We start from the raw sequence: 15693 nt of genomic DNA on the forward strand, positions 1-15693 counted from the left end.
CTACTACAAGGATTTAAGCTGGAAAGATCTGAAATCTGTATGACTGCTACCAGTAGTGTCTATTTCTATATAAATAAAATGGTTAGACACAAAAGAAAGCGGGGTGCAATACCAATGATTCTGGGTACTATTTATTGGGTCTGTATGGAATTCACCTATATAGGGAATTTGCTTTTAGAGCAATTTTCTAACTGCAGCACAAGGTCATTTAAAGCGAAGAAGTGCATTTGCATAATTTGGTTCCATAATAAATAAATTGTAATAGTGGTAAGACATATTAAATTGTAACATCTATTAAATTGCTAGTGCCCCCCCCCCCAAAAAAAAAATCTTGTCCTTTGGTTGCTGGTACTTTAGTTAATTACATACAATAATTCAAAAAATTCAAATAAAGGGAGGATTTAAGCATGGTCACTAATAAGTCTAAGCTTTCAGTTTGATGTTTTATATCTGCCAGCACATTATGTTTATCAACTGTTCAGTATATATAAGTGTTTATATCAAAACCTTAATTTCATTTTTTTTTTTTTTTTAATTTCCCTAGATTTAAATAAAGTACCTTATTCAGTGCAAAGGAAATTCAGTAAAGGGAAGGATATTTTATCCTAATGAGTGTTCCAATGGAAAATGAATGCAACAAGAAAATAGGAGGAAGTCACAAAGGGATCCACAAGATATAATGCTTACAAGTGTATAAGTGCACTACATTAAATTCAGAACATAAGGATAAGGCAGGCAGGTTTTACATACATATGCACAGACCCAAGAAGACTTTGTAAGATTCAAACAAAAAAAACAAAAGATAAACCACTAACATTCATGTATAGTGCATGTTTAGAAGCCCTCTAAGTGATTGCTGAATTTAGGCTACTTGCTTGGTTGAAAAGGAGTTGCTTATTTATATGCTCATAAGGCCTATAAAGGAAGCTACCCTACCGACTCCATCTCTAATCACTGAATTTAGTTTTTCTATAAGGAACATTTGGGGAGCCATTGAAGGGTAAGTAAATTTTAATGCCCATAACCAAAAGAGTGCATGTTCAGGATTGTCTTGCAAATATATAGACATAAAATAAATAAAGGTATATTCAAATTAATATGATTAGGTTTCCAAAACTTTAACCATTTATCGCATTTGGCAAACATATAGATAATAGCAGTAGGATTTTCGATATTACTTGCCACAACTTATCTCCATTTAATATAATATTATAGTAAAGCCAGTAATGCCACTTGTTTTGTGCTGTTCTTGTGTTGTGCCTCAACCAACGCAATCCTCCTTGAAGCCATAGCTCTTATGTATAAATAGAAGGAATGCTCTTTGTACATAAGCTGTGCTATTGCTTTACCATTTGCTCTCAGCTAAATGGAACAAAAGGTTTACTCTGAAATAGGGTGGAGTTAGGCTGGAATACAATCATTGTGGAGAGAGCCTTGAAAAGACAACTTTAAGCTGGGCCTGTTGGTATTTCCATCAGACTGTGTTTGTTGTAACATTTGCTCAATTAATGTATAGCAGAGCAAACATTACATGTGAGTTCCAAATGGTATTGTGCTTCTTTATTATAGGGTAGAAATTTCTTATTTCATTTCCTCTAGTCTATTATTATTATATCTCGCAAATGTTTTTAATCTCAAACACACAATGCAATTGGTCTTTATTTTTTTTATTTTTTTTTTTAGTCACTTTTTCTGCACATTTGTGCTTAGAATTGCTTGATCTAGAACATACCCTTTAAACTAAAGTGTGTTAAGGCTACTTTTTTTGTATTTATGATTTAAATATTTATATATAATAAGACCATTTACTTCTAGATACATGTGTTCTATCATACAGCACAGAGAGTGAGATTTTGAAGCAACAAACATGAAAATCAAGAGTTTTTATGGATTTCAGACTGTGTTGTGAGTTCTCTAGCAGGGAATGAAGAAGATTTTATCCTCAGCTAGACACTCCTGGAAAGTTTGCAGGGTAACTTCAAAGTCATTTCCCTAGATCCATAGCCTTATCAGCCAAAGGGGCTAAACAAATGTTGGGCTGAGGGGGATTAAAACACCAGTAACAGATTCTAGGTGCCCCTCCAATTACTGCATAACTATCCCAGAGGGATACAAAGACGTTTCGCAAAAGCTACTTAAAAGGCTATCCACGCCCCCACAGGCCAAACACTGGCATAATTTTGTCTACCTCTGAAATTTAATATACAAGACCTTATTTCCCTTACAATATAGTAATTAGGAAGAATCTGTAAAATAAATATTTACATTTTAAGTACTTTACTTACAGTTGCTCGCTAATAGAATATCTTCCAGTGTGCAACAAACCTAAAGGCTATAAAAACCATAGAAATAACCTATAGAGAAAGGTGAAGGCTTTTCAAGGTATAGCATAAATGTTGCCTGGACTGTAGCAGATCCATATACCTTCATAACTGAAAAAAATGTGCATTTTTAATGTATCATTATCAGCAAGCATTGACCAGTAAAAATCATACTGACTTGGTGTGTTCTGCAAGAACTGATGATGCTTAAAACATGATGATGATTAAAAACATCATTACCATTCTTACTACGGAATGCCTTACTTATGCCACACTTATCAAGAAGGCAGTAATAATTTAAGAAGTACCAGTAGAGCCATAAAGAGGGAATAGGGAAGTATATCATAGGTTCAAAGTACCCTTGAAGTTAATTATACAGGGCAAATGACATTTAGCTTTATATAATGCACCTTCTCAAAAATGCTAATAGAAGATTTAAATGTAGATGAATACAATTTCGACTTGTGTTTCTTGCTCATAATTATTTTCCCCGTTAGAAGTCTGGTCCTTTCCATGCTGCAGATAAATACGCTTCTTTTAAAAATAAAGTTAATCTTTAGTTGTGAGTGGTCCATGTTTCTCAATCATCAATCTTAACTGGAAGTGAATCTGATGACTCTGTTGGTAGTGATTGGGAAGGGATCCAGACTGTGGTGTCTTCTCCTCTAGAAACTTTTTCCCACTGACTGAGGTTCTCCCTGAAGACATAAATACACAAACAAAAAAGTCACACTGCTGCATGATTGTTTTCCAAATACAATTTGTGTATCACAGTAACCCAAGGCCACCTGAATGTACAAGAAGATATTTAGCTAGAGGACCTTTCAATATTTTAATCTTTATGGACAACTTTGTAATAACTATTATGACATTTTCATCTAGTACTTAGGCAAGGATCATCTACTCATACACTTCTGCATTTAAAACAAATACAGAGTCATATATTTGAAGTATATTTGTTTTGCAAAGTTGGGGCCTAGTAGTGGTAATAATGAACATATTTTCTTACACCAGACAACATACGATACCCATTATTTCACACCACTTCAGATTTGTAATTCATGTATGTATGTATGTATGTATGTATGTATGTATGTATGTATAACTTTATTTATAAAGCGCTACTTATGTACACAGCGCTGTACAGTAAAATACATTAATATAAACAGGGGTATTAAAATAGATAAATACAAAGTATTACAATAAGCACAAATAAATACAAGATACAGTTGCAATAAGTTAAGAGTCAAAGACACAAGAGGATGGAGGTCCCTGCCCCATAGAGCTTACAATCTATATGGGAGGGTAACTTACAGACACAAATAGGCAAATATAAGTGCTGTAGGTCACAGTGGGTGACATTACAATATAAGTGCTAGTTCCCTGGTCAGGTGCTGGGCGAGTGCTCTAAAAGGTAGTCTTTTAGATTGGTTTAAAAAAGACTGAGGGAGGATTCTCTCCAGAGGAAATCAGGGAGGGCATTCCAAATGTAAGGGGCAGCAAGGCAGAAAGCTTTAAGGCGGGAAACAGCAGTTGTAGTGGGGGGCGCAACCAAACGATTGCTCTGCGAGGAACGAAGGACTCGGCCAGGAACATACAGAGACACGAGGGAAGAGATGTAGTGAGGAGCAGACGAATGGAGGGCTGCCAATAGGCAACGCATTGCGAATGATTCTTTGGCTGCCTCTAGTGTACTCTATGTCAACTGTAATTGGTGCCGAGTAGGTCATATCTGTGAGTCGGCACTCATGAGGAGATACAGGCCGAGTCACATTAAAACTTTATTCAACATCAGGAAGACCCACGTAAATATTAAGATACTTTAGGTACCACATTGGGTCAGCATCGCTTGTCACTTTTTCATTTGCTTTCATTATTTATTTATTTTTTTAATTCATTCAAATTAGTAGGAAAAAGTCCAGTAAGAAGCTGTATGAAATTGATATAGTAGGGACTACATTTTAAGGAAGATGCTAATTTTTACATCAAAAACACTGGGTTTGTGGTCACCTAAAATTAATACTCTATAACTATGTCAGATTTTATGGGTCATGCCTGCCATTTGACTAGTGTTAAACGGCAGAGCCATTATGTGGTATATATAGTGTATTTAGACACTAAAGAACTAAAGGTAAAATCACTGGGATGGGTTCTAATCACTAACCATGTACCCAGAGCTGGTGCCTTATTTAAAAATATGCACCAGCCTAGGGTATTTCACAGGTAGATTGCCTAGGCATTACCTTATCGGTTGTAGCTGGGTGCATGTGTAGTAGAAACTGGGCAAAGAAGGTCTGTGTCACAAATTCAATAACTCAGGAAGGTGCAGGGAAAGCCTTGGAAAGTGAAAGGATATGGTGGTGCAGCACCACCCCAGGCCAGTTTGTTTTTTTAAGAGAGAAGCAATCTACATAGTTACCAGAAGAGCTTTGTCTCTGGCTGGCTCCATCTGAGAATGCATGTAGCTATGGTTTTCTGTGGGTGCATCTGCATGGCGGAAAGGTTTTCAGAGTAGCTACGTGCATAGCTGTGTGTATGGCTGGCTAAGTTTGTGTGTAAGTCTCAGCACGATAGCTAATTCTTAGCACTGATGTTCTCCCAGTACATGTGTGGATTTCCCTCCAACTACTCCAGTTTCCTCCCTCCAAAAACAAATTGGCAATTTAACCAGTTCCCGACCATAGTGTGTGTGTGTGTGACTGCTGTGAATGATGTATAATCCCCAGCCTCAAACTACCTATACAGCAGTCCCTACTCCCTGGCCCCTCTCCTACCTTTTTATAAAAAAGCAGCATGGATTGATACAGGCCAGAAGGTTTAGCGCAAGCGGGCCAGGAGAAGGAGGGACTGTTCGCGCTGGGGGCTGTAACCAAGTTACGCCACTGATAATCTCTGTATAGTGCTGCTGAATGTGTTGAAACTATATCAATAAAAAAATAAAGTATCCATGGCGGTGTGGGGTTCACTGTAACAGGGTCTACTGTTTCAAATGGAATATATAGTACAGTGCTGGGCCAAGCAGATCGGGTTCCCTATGCAACCTGGTCGGCTTGGCCCGCCCCCCCTTGAATGCACGCATGCGCACAATGCGCCTGCACGCAAAGTGCTGGGGTTGACAGGGCCGCTGCAGTGGGGGAAAAGGATCCGGAACTAGAGGTAGAAGAGGTACCTGCCTGGAGCCCCCCACTGTTGCACCCTAGGCAGGTGCCTCTTCTGCCTACCCCTATTTCCGGGCCTGATATTGTATGATTAACATAATAACATTAATAAGATTAGAGGTATGGATAACCTTGATAAAATGCGATTTGTATAATCTCCTTGAAACTCAGTCTGAAATTGTTCGATATAGTCAGACTGACGTAATTTGGAATACTTCTTAAGACATGACAAAGTGTTCTCTGCATTTGAGGATCCTACTCCATTTGCTACTGCTATGTACTACTCACTTGCAGGCCTGAAGAAGCGGTCGTGTTGAAGGAAAGATCTCTGAAAGAGTTGTATAACATGGAACAGCTACAGCATTGTAAAATCCCATCTGCAAAGGAAAAAAAATATTACATTTGGGCTTATTTATCAGTTTCGAAGATTAAGAAAGACAGCTGAGGAAGGGAGTAAGAAAGAGAAAAGGAGGAAGACCAGAAAAAAACCTGAGAGGATAAAGGGGAAAGGAGAAATTATAATAGAAAGGACTATTGAGTTCAGAATAGACATGGAGGTAAAGAGAAACGGGAGGAACAAAAGTTGAGAATAAATAAATAGGAAGAAGTGTTAGCAAGGGGTAGACTTGAAAAAAAAACCCATACAAAGTAATTTTAAAACCAAAATCGGACTTAAAAAGGTTTCTAAACTGGGATTGCAGAAAGAAAAGTAAAATAAAAGTGTGAGAACACAGAACAAGAATACAGAAGTACAAATGAAGCCACACTCAAATTAGATCCAATTGGACACATAAAAATGAAATTCCATTCCAATTCTATTAGGAATAATGATGCAATTCTTGGACTGGTTGTGCGCACATGAACCCTTTCTGACACTTAACCCCTGTTTATGCAAATAAGATACTAACATAGATAGTACAATTATCTGAATAATGGGACGAACTATACAGGAATGATGTAAAAAATGCAGAAGAAAACAATAATTAGGTTTAATGTCTATGTACCTGGCCCTGAGGGATTTCATCTTGTTTATCTCTGTCCATCATTGGAATAGGTGAAATACCAAGCCGTTTCATTTCATCACCCTAGAATAAAACAGAATAATACAGATTAATAAGGATATTAATAACGTAGTGTCGCACAATGTAACTAACTGCAATATGCAGATGTTTTGCTTAAACCCAAAGCAGTCCCAGCCAACCAGAAATGATCTTCAGGCCAGGAAGAGTATGGAGTATACCAGTCACAAAAGGTAAAGGGATACTATACAGTATCTTATGTAGGCACTGTTTTCTGATATTAGCCCAGTGCCACGTATAGCACTCCATTCACAAGTGCAACAAGTCCCAGTATTCTATAATGTATATACGCTACTCTTTTTCTCATGGTTTGCATGATTCAGCTATTTTCACAGCACTTTGCAAAACAACCCAAAACCATGACAAATTCTCTTATTTTGCTAATTAAAAAATAAAATCCTCCACTGAATGGCACAGAAACAATTTTTTTTCACCTACGACTGCTTTAAAAAAAAAACCCATAAGTTCTATAAGTAGAAATTATTTGAGAAGTATCACTTCAACCCATCTGCATAAAGCAATATTTTGCTTGATTCATTTTGGTCTACCTACTGTATAAAACATGTTTTGAATTTAATACCCTGCGACTGCTCTCTTCCTTCCAAGAGCTACATTTACCACACAGGTCCCTATATGTAATAAAAGGCAAACAGTTGGCCATGGTGCAATAACCCACAGCAGTCAATAAGATTAGTCTCGATTACGGAGTACACTTGTAGCAATCTTTACGCTTTTTATTACATAACCCCATAAATAATTTAACCTGGATTTCACTTTTTAGAGTTTGATTTATAGTTTAGAGCTGCTTCTTGTTCAGACCAGTCTGGCCTAACATGATTATTGAAATAACTAATTGTATAATTAGAGCAGACCAGGCGAGGTAAGTCAGGGCAGCTGTCCTGGGCCCCATGCTTTAGAGGGTCATATGGGTTACAGGACATCTCCTCCTCCTACAGTTATTTACTACAAAAGTCTCCAATTCTTACATAACCAAAGCACAGTCCCTGCTCACCATGATGAGAAGCATGGAGCATGGCATGGTGATGTAATACCAGTGGGCTGATATCCCACCCTTACAGAGGCTATCTGTACCTGTATTCGAAATGGTGTAAACAGTCTGGCTAATCTGCAAGATTTTTTAGAGATTATGTCCAAAGTGACTGCAGGACTACTTGGTTTATTTTGGGCAGTTGGACTGTAATTACTAAAGATTTTACAGAAGTAAACCGTGTACCACCAACGCTAAAAGTCACTGTGCCATTTAATCCTGGGAGTTGCTGTCACGCATGGCTACCACTTGTGGGAGTGACATGCATAGATATGTGTGGTTTGAGTCTGTAAGTATAACCTATTAAAAGGCTAGAATAAAGCGCTCAAAGAGCAAACTAAATTCGATGTCCATACCCCGAGGAGTCTGCTAAAACGCGGTCTTTATTTCTTCATTTTAAAAAAGAGTGCCTGACGCGTTTCGTGCGTTTGCGCACTTAATCATAGGCCTCTATGATTAAGTGCGCAAATGCACGAAACGCGTCAGGCACTCTTTTTTAAAATGAAGAAATAAAGACCGTGTTTTAGCAGACTCCTCCAGTCCGGTGTGCTTGATGTTCCATTCAATGTTATCACCTATTAAAAGGTTGTCTCACTGGGCCCGAACTGTGGATAAGTCAGACATTAGTCTCTTTTATATATGATATTTATGGCAAAATACTGAAGTGCATTTTAATTGTTTACAATAAGTGCAAAGTAATGAACGTGAACTGGTACACATTTTAACTATATTATAAAGTAATACTCCTTACCAGTAACAATCAGTCAAACAACATTAAAAATGTACAGCACTGAAATGCTGTGCAGATAAGACATACACGTACCTCAGTCCAGAATTCTGCATATATATCATCAGCTATCAACCTGGTAACTGGCCATAGCTTTGTCACAGAGCAAAGATCACAAGCTGTCATCATCAACCCTATCAAACGATCTCTGCAAAATAATAAAAATGCAGTCATTTATAATAAATACCTACTAAGCAATGCCTAGTTTCTCATTGTTCAGCAGCCATATGTAGAACAGTTAGTTGAGTTGTATCCAAAATGGTTTTTGGTTTACAGAACCCACATTTGGGTTACAACAATATCCACTACAGGGCACATCTTCATCAGATAACCAGGGATATGCCTCCAGCCTACACAAGTCTCTGTGCTGTCATCCAGGGTACTAAATACAGGTGGTGCCAAAGCTGCTTACTAAATAGCATCAATATCTGGTGTTTCAAGAACAATTAACAAAGGCTATACTGTCCCTTCCACCACCAATATCCTTCCTCTTCCCAATATGACCTCTTCTGAGGCCTCTTGGCAAACACCACACCAGGATTTCCAACCAAAGGCACTGAACCACATCCCTGCTTTCACTAATGGGTTCCAAATGGTGCTGTCCTAGCAGGCAATCCTGAAAGGTAGGTTTGGGAACCTCGTTATGTAGGTATGGAATTTACTACCATTATGAATGCTCCAAAATCTGATGCACCAAATCCATAATTTTGTATTCCGCCAAACAGCTTGTATATTTTTGTATTATGCGCGCACACACATGGCAATAACAATTTTGTTTTTTTTACACATATTTGGATGCTTAACACATTGTTGGTTAAACCTTTTACTTACCTATGTGCTTGATTATTTAGATTTAATGCACCCATTTGATGAAGGTCTTCAAGATGTTTTCTGTTCCCAAAGTACAGTGCAAGGTCAGTGGCAATAATGGCTTTGCGAATTATCTCCAACACTTGTTCATACTCATTGGAGCTCAGGTTGGAAAAAATATTGTGCCCTTCCAGCTAAGTTAAAAAGGAAAAATATATAAAAAGCAAAATGCCCCGTAGGTTTACCGGCTAAATATCAATCCAAAGTGAAGTACATATACTAGATATTCAAGTGAAACAAATGATCAATAATCTTTGTAAAGTGCAGCAGAACATGTCAGTGCTAAATAAAGGGTAAAAAAAAACAAACAACAGAACTCAAAGCCCATGTATGTAAATTTAGAAGTAGGGCAAAGCGGCTTGAAAAACACTTTAATTCTTTAGTCATTTGTATAGTTGGCAAAACCCTTGAATCCAGGTAAATATCATCTTGGCAAATGGGAGGGGATACATTTCTGTGTCAAAATGTGTTTTTTCTGAAGAAAAGGCTAAACTTTATGGATGTGTTATTTTATAGCCTAAATTACTGTTATTGCTACACAGATTCTTTTAATTTGATTATTTACATAATATAGCAATGCTTTAAATATTTAGCAGCATATATCTACAGCAAATAGCACTGTGTGATTAACTTGGGAGAATGGGGTAGCAAACTGACAAATTTTGTTTAGCTTTGAGCAATGCAACATTATACATTTTGGTGTGGTGTGTATATTTGGGGAATGTTGTCGTTATTGTGGATACTCTAGGAATTTTCAGTGTCTCATACAACTAATACTAGTATGATAAGAGATAAATTATTTTCTTTAATACAAAGGAATTTGCACAGTTTATAAAAAAAAAAAAAAAACCACAAATTAAAATCTCACCAACAAGATGCTACAGAATTCAACTAAAGTGTATATTCCCCTGTCAAGCGCGTTAAAAGTTGATTTTTATCCCAATTTCTCTAGCTTGCTTGAAAATAAATGGAAAATGTGATTCATGGCTTTTCCTGCAATTTGTTTACATTATTTAAAACAGGATTAATCACAGAAAGGGATCACTATAAATTGTGATTTTATTTTTAGTTTATCGAGGTCCCGATTTTTAGGTCAAGAAAAAAAAAAATCTCAGTTTTGCCTAACCATAGATATTTTGTTTCAGTAGCATCCTAATGAAGAAACAAAACACTGAAAACAGTGAAATAAACCTTAAAAAAGCACAGGTACAGTATTCTTTGTAATCATGCATATAATCATGCACACAATTCCTGCCCTTACCTGCAATATAGATACGGTCTGCGAGAAGTGGTGTTGCTCCATTGTTGATGTGGAATACAAAGCTGCTAAAGGGTGATCAAATTTTTGCAGGTAGCTGTTAGTGTAACCTCTGTGATCAAGATCATGGCATAAACATGCAACTAGAAGCCCTTTCCGCTGAAAGGTAACATTAAAAAATATAAATAAATAGAATTAAAAGACATATCTAACCAAGCTGCCATCACATTTACTGACGTGTTTTAATATTTTAATATGTTTAAGATGTGTATTAATAACAGCATTTTATGGGAACAAGGACTTAACGTGATTAGTAAATCTAAATAATGCTGGTCACACAAGCCTACATGTAGCAAAACAATTTAAGAGGAAATAATATTATTATTTGTGTCCAATTATCAGATCATAGTGTGGTAAATGACCAGAGAGTCAAAACAGTTAATGCGATAACCAGCACTAGCAGAATATGACATCTGGCAAACCTATACACAAATTTAAATCATTGTGATTGTTTTGGGTCCGCACACTGTATATGACCAAACGCTCTCAATTTAGCTAGTGTGTTCTGCTACACTTTCAAACAACATTTTAATATATTTTAGGGATCTGAAACATGAGTAACTGACTTAAATGTTTTTACGGTTTTACAAAATGGAAGTAATAGAACAAGAGAAGCAAACAATAACAGGTGCAGTTGGATAAATACAATTCACTACAAAGCACTACTGTATACACAATGGCTGCAATCTTGAAAAAAAGGAACTTTGTTAGACATTCGTAGATTATAGAGTTGAATGTTTCTTATCATTTAATGTACTACTTAAGTTATGAAACCATCATGGATATCCATCAGACCTTTAAAAGATCCCTTAAAGGAAAACTATACCCCCAAAAGGCAGAACTCTGTCCATTAATTGGCTGATGTGAACTTGCATGTATGTGTCCCTTGGCTTGTTTGTGTGCACTGTAAATCCTATGAACCCCGGAAGAGGTCCTTAATTCTTAAAATGGCAATTTTCTATTTAGGATTACCCAATGGCACATACTACTAAAAAAGTATATATGTTTGTTTATGAAAAATGGTTTATTTAGATGAAGTAGTGTTTTAGATCTAACACTCTAGAAGCAGTGTTTTAGATTAAAACACTGCCACCCCCAGACTTAACTAGACACTATACCCCCCAAACAATGTAGGTCTCTATAAAAATATATTGCATAAACAAGCTTATATGTATAAGCTTGTTTATGCAATATATTTTTACAGAGACCTACATTGTTTGGGGGGGTATAGTGTCTAGTTAAGTCTGGGGATGGCAGTGTCATCTTTTCCCATCAAAAAGAACACACGTGCTCTGGACCCTTTTCTTAAAGGAACAGTAACACCAAAAAATGAAAGGTGTATAAAAGTAACTAAAATATAATGTGCTGCTGCCCTGCACTGGTAAAAGTTGTGTGTTTACTTCAGAAAGTCTACTATAATTTATATAAATAAGCTGCTATGTAGCCATGGAGGCAGCCATTCAAAGGAGAAAAGGCACAGGCACATAGCAGATAACAGATAAAACACTATTGTATTCTACAGAACTTATCTGTTATCTGCTATGTAACCTGTGCCTTTTCTCCTTTTTTCCAGCTTGAATGGCTGCCCCCGTGGCTACACAGCAGCTTATTATATAAATTATAGTAGTGTTACTGTAGCAAACACACCAGTTTTATCAGTGCAGGGCAACAGTGCATTATATTTTTATTACTTTAAAGCTCTTTCATTTTTTAGTGTTACTGTTCCTTTAAGAGCTTCCACCTGGGCAGGCAAGTGGGAGAGAACTGGAATTTGAATTAAACTCGATCATTGTTGTATTTATAAAATGTCATGATAATGCTTGAAACATTCATACGAAAATTTTGAGTTTACATTAAAAAATCCTGAATCTTCTGCACTGAAAGTATTGGTAAAACTCGAAAAGTTGAGTTTAAACAGACTGTCGTTTCCATTAATCCTCTTTATTTTACCCAAACAGGAATTGCTCCAGCAGCCGTTTTCTGCATTGACACTCATTCTTGGAAAACAAGAACGTGTTTCACTTGAAACTGGGTGAAATAGAAAACAATGATGGGATCAACTTCCCCTTGAAAATGTGTGAAATTGAATACAATGAGGGGATTAACTTCTCCTTGAAAATGTGTCAAGGACAGGCTGTCACTGACTATTCTATTTCTCTACTATTCTAAGCCTCCATAGGACTCAATGGTACTCGACAGATCTAACCTGCCAAATTTTTTTCTGACAAAAAAAAAAAAGTTAACTAAACATTAATAAATCAAGAATTATAGGAGTTATTTTCAAAAAAACTCACATTTCTTAAAAACTACCCTGAAAGGTATGGGGGGGGGGGGGGGGTGACGCATCTTGGAGAACGAATGCAGACAAATCAAGAATGTGGACATTTGGCTATAACCAGTGAAGGATGACTGCCCATTTCAAACACAATCCTAGTATCTAATTCTAGCTTTTCTACAATCATACAGATTATGTGAAATAAGTTTTCTACAGTGACAAGGAACAAAGTGGAATATCATACAATCCCCACCTCCAAGTCTGTGAATATCTCCTGGTTATTTTGAAGTATAACGTACATGCAGTGTGATACTGTAACCGCGTGCTTCCAGTTGTGATAGGGGACACGACGATAGTTCTTTTTCACAGACATGGTGAACCGGCACAATTTTTCGAGCTCAAAGCTGGATAAAAAAAAAAATAAACAATCAATATACAAAATAACAGTGATACATAAAAAAAACTATAGGAATATAATACCATGGCTTTAAAAACCTTTTCCATGCATTATTTTTGGAACCTAGAATTTATCATCATTGATCAACAAGGCTAAAATACACTCACACGCGCACTCTTTTATAAAACAACAACTATATACATGGCACTACTCATGACAAAAATATCATGTAATTTCATAAGTGCATTAAGTAGTTTATACTACTACACTTTATACAAGCTACTGTTATATTAAAACAAAAAAGTAGAATCATTTTAAATAATTCGAATTATTTGCTTATAATAGACCCCATGGTAGATATCCTCCTGTAATTTAAGGCTTTCTGGATAAAGGGTTTAACTATATTTACTATGATAAATTCTTTTTTCATGGTAAAAAAACAAAAAAAAAACAAATCTATTTGCTTGCACAATAACAGAACAAGTGAAAAAACACTGCTCCATATTTGTTGCCCATACCGCTTTTGCAGATAACAAATTTAAGAACAATAAATTAAAGAGGAACCCCAAAAGCCAGAGTTACTTCAGCCCTATGGGTTTCAGGCAGACAGCCACTTCACATGACCTTATGAAATATGGAATCGTAAACATACGCTGGGCGGGGTGATAAGTTAGCTCTTGGCAGTTACCTATAGCAACTATAAATCTGGTTTCAGAAAGGGCAATACATGATTTCCAGTTATGGCTGTCATGGGTTTTCAGACAGAGAAGACAGATGGCTAAGGTATTATCATTATTTCACTATTGATGACAAGTAAAAGGAGAAGGAAAGGCTAATAAAGAGTTAATCTCAAGCTGCAGGCATACCTTCAGTTGTTGCAATAGTGCCCTGCTGACTGGCTCAGATCACACATTCCTAAGGGGGGGGGAGTGAGTTCTTCATGAGGGAGAGGGGAACAGGAGAGAGGAAAGAGCTGCGTGTCTATGGCAGAGGAAAACAGACGAGTAATCCTGTATCTTTTGAAAGAGAACTCAGTGCAGAGTTTCTGTGAGTGCTTATGGCTGTATTTACTTAGACCTTTCTGATAAAGCTTACTGAGTTTTTACCTTTCCTTCTCCTTTAAGCAAATATGAAAAATATAAATCTAACTCATGCCGTTTTGTTAGTTTATATTGAACAATTATAAAGCATGTTATTAACTGAATTATGCGCTGCATAAAATCTCAATAGGAGCCTGAAGAAAGCTAAATTTCAGTTCTTACCAGTTTTTGCCACATGACTGATGAATCATATAAACATATATGGCTGGCCATAGGTCTTCAAATGGCTGGATATCAAAGTGGTATCTAAAATACAGAAAACATTTAACATGAATTATGTGTTCTTATTAATAAGAAACCGATAAGCCCTCCCATCACTGGAAAGAACATATAAGGTTTACAGTTATGCTGTGATTAGTTACCTTTCAATAGCCAAATACAGCTTGTACTATAGGAAAGGTCCCAATGTCAGAGCAATATTTTTTTCTAAAAACACGTCTGATCAAGATTCTTAACCGATTTTAACTGTGCACATGGTCTTGATAAAGGTCTTAGGTGGAGACCGAAACTTTGGCCTGGTATTTTAAACTGATATATATATATATATATATAAGAATTGTGGGAGTAAAAGACAAAACTTAATAACTTAATTGGCTGATGTGACCTAACATGTTTGTGTGCCTTTGCTTTGTGCGCACCGTGAATAATATCATCCCAGGCAGCCATTAATACTTAAAATGGCATTTTTTTTCTATTTAGGTTTACTTATTGGCACACACTACCAAAAAAAGTATCTTTTTATGAAAATTGTTTAATTTAGATGAAGCAGGGTTTTACAGATGAGCTGATTTATGCAATAGAGACCTACCTTGTTTGGTGGTATAATTTCCTTTAACTGCCTCTGGAAGCAATGTCAATGGCAAGATCTATGACACACTTCAAGAACTAAGTTTCTATGGCTGTGCAGCTTCACACTAGCTAAAGGTCTCCATACACAATGCCAAGAGTCAGGTATAGCCTAATAAAGCACACAGCCATTGGATTTTGAAGGGAATCATAGTTTGGCAAATGTCAAGGAAACCCTACCTGCTTGCATGCACAGTGCTGGAAGAATAATGGCCCTGGCTGTTTTTCAATGTTTGGGCCAGACCCTTTCATTTAAGTGAAGGGAAAACTTAATGCTACGGCATACAACATTACAATTTCTGTGCTTCCAAATTTGTGGCAAGCATTTGGGGAGGGTCATTTTCTGTTTCAGCACAAGAATAAACCTGTGCATAAAGTGAGGTCAATAAACAGTTTATGTGCTGTAGAAGAACTTGACTGGCCTGCATTGAGCCCAGACCTGAACCCATTAACAACCTTTGTTGTTGTTGTCTATGTGGAACACATACTGCGAG

General features: G+C 36.7%; 1 protein-coding gene across 6 annotated transcripts in view; it reads right to left on the reverse strand.

Moving 5' to 3' along the window:
* Positions 1-470: 470 nt before the first annotated feature.
* pde10a (phosphodiesterase 10A) overlaps positions 471-15693 on the reverse strand; it is a 215295-nt gene continuing 200072 nt past the window's right edge. For 5 of the 6 annotated variants that reach the window (XM_031902030.1, XM_031902028.1, XM_002938978.5 and 2 more), the window contains 8 exons: positions 14516-14599; positions 13110-13260; positions 10525-10680; positions 9225-9397; positions 8430-8541; positions 6484-6564; positions 5768-5856; positions 471-3019 (listed from right to left, as the gene is read on the reverse strand). In XM_031902030.1, coding sequence (XP_031757890.1) covers positions 2902-3019; positions 5768-5856; positions 6484-6564; positions 8430-8541; positions 9225-9397; positions 10525-10680; positions 13110-13260; positions 14516-14599 — 964 coding nt within the window. In that variant the 3' untranslated portion in view covers positions 471-2901. The remainder of the gene's footprint in view (positions 3020-5767; positions 5857-6483; positions 6565-8429; positions 8542-9224; positions 9398-10524; positions 10681-13109; positions 13261-14515; positions 14600-15693) is intronic. The other variant, XM_031902029.1, reaches the window with a different exon arrangement.

The sequence above is a fragment of the Xenopus tropicalis genome, chromosome 5 (assembly GCF_000004195.4).
Source record: "Xenopus tropicalis strain Nigerian chromosome 5, UCB_Xtro_10.0, whole genome shotgun sequence".
Taxonomy (NCBI): Eukaryota; Metazoa; Chordata; class Amphibia; order Anura; family Pipidae; genus Xenopus; species Xenopus tropicalis.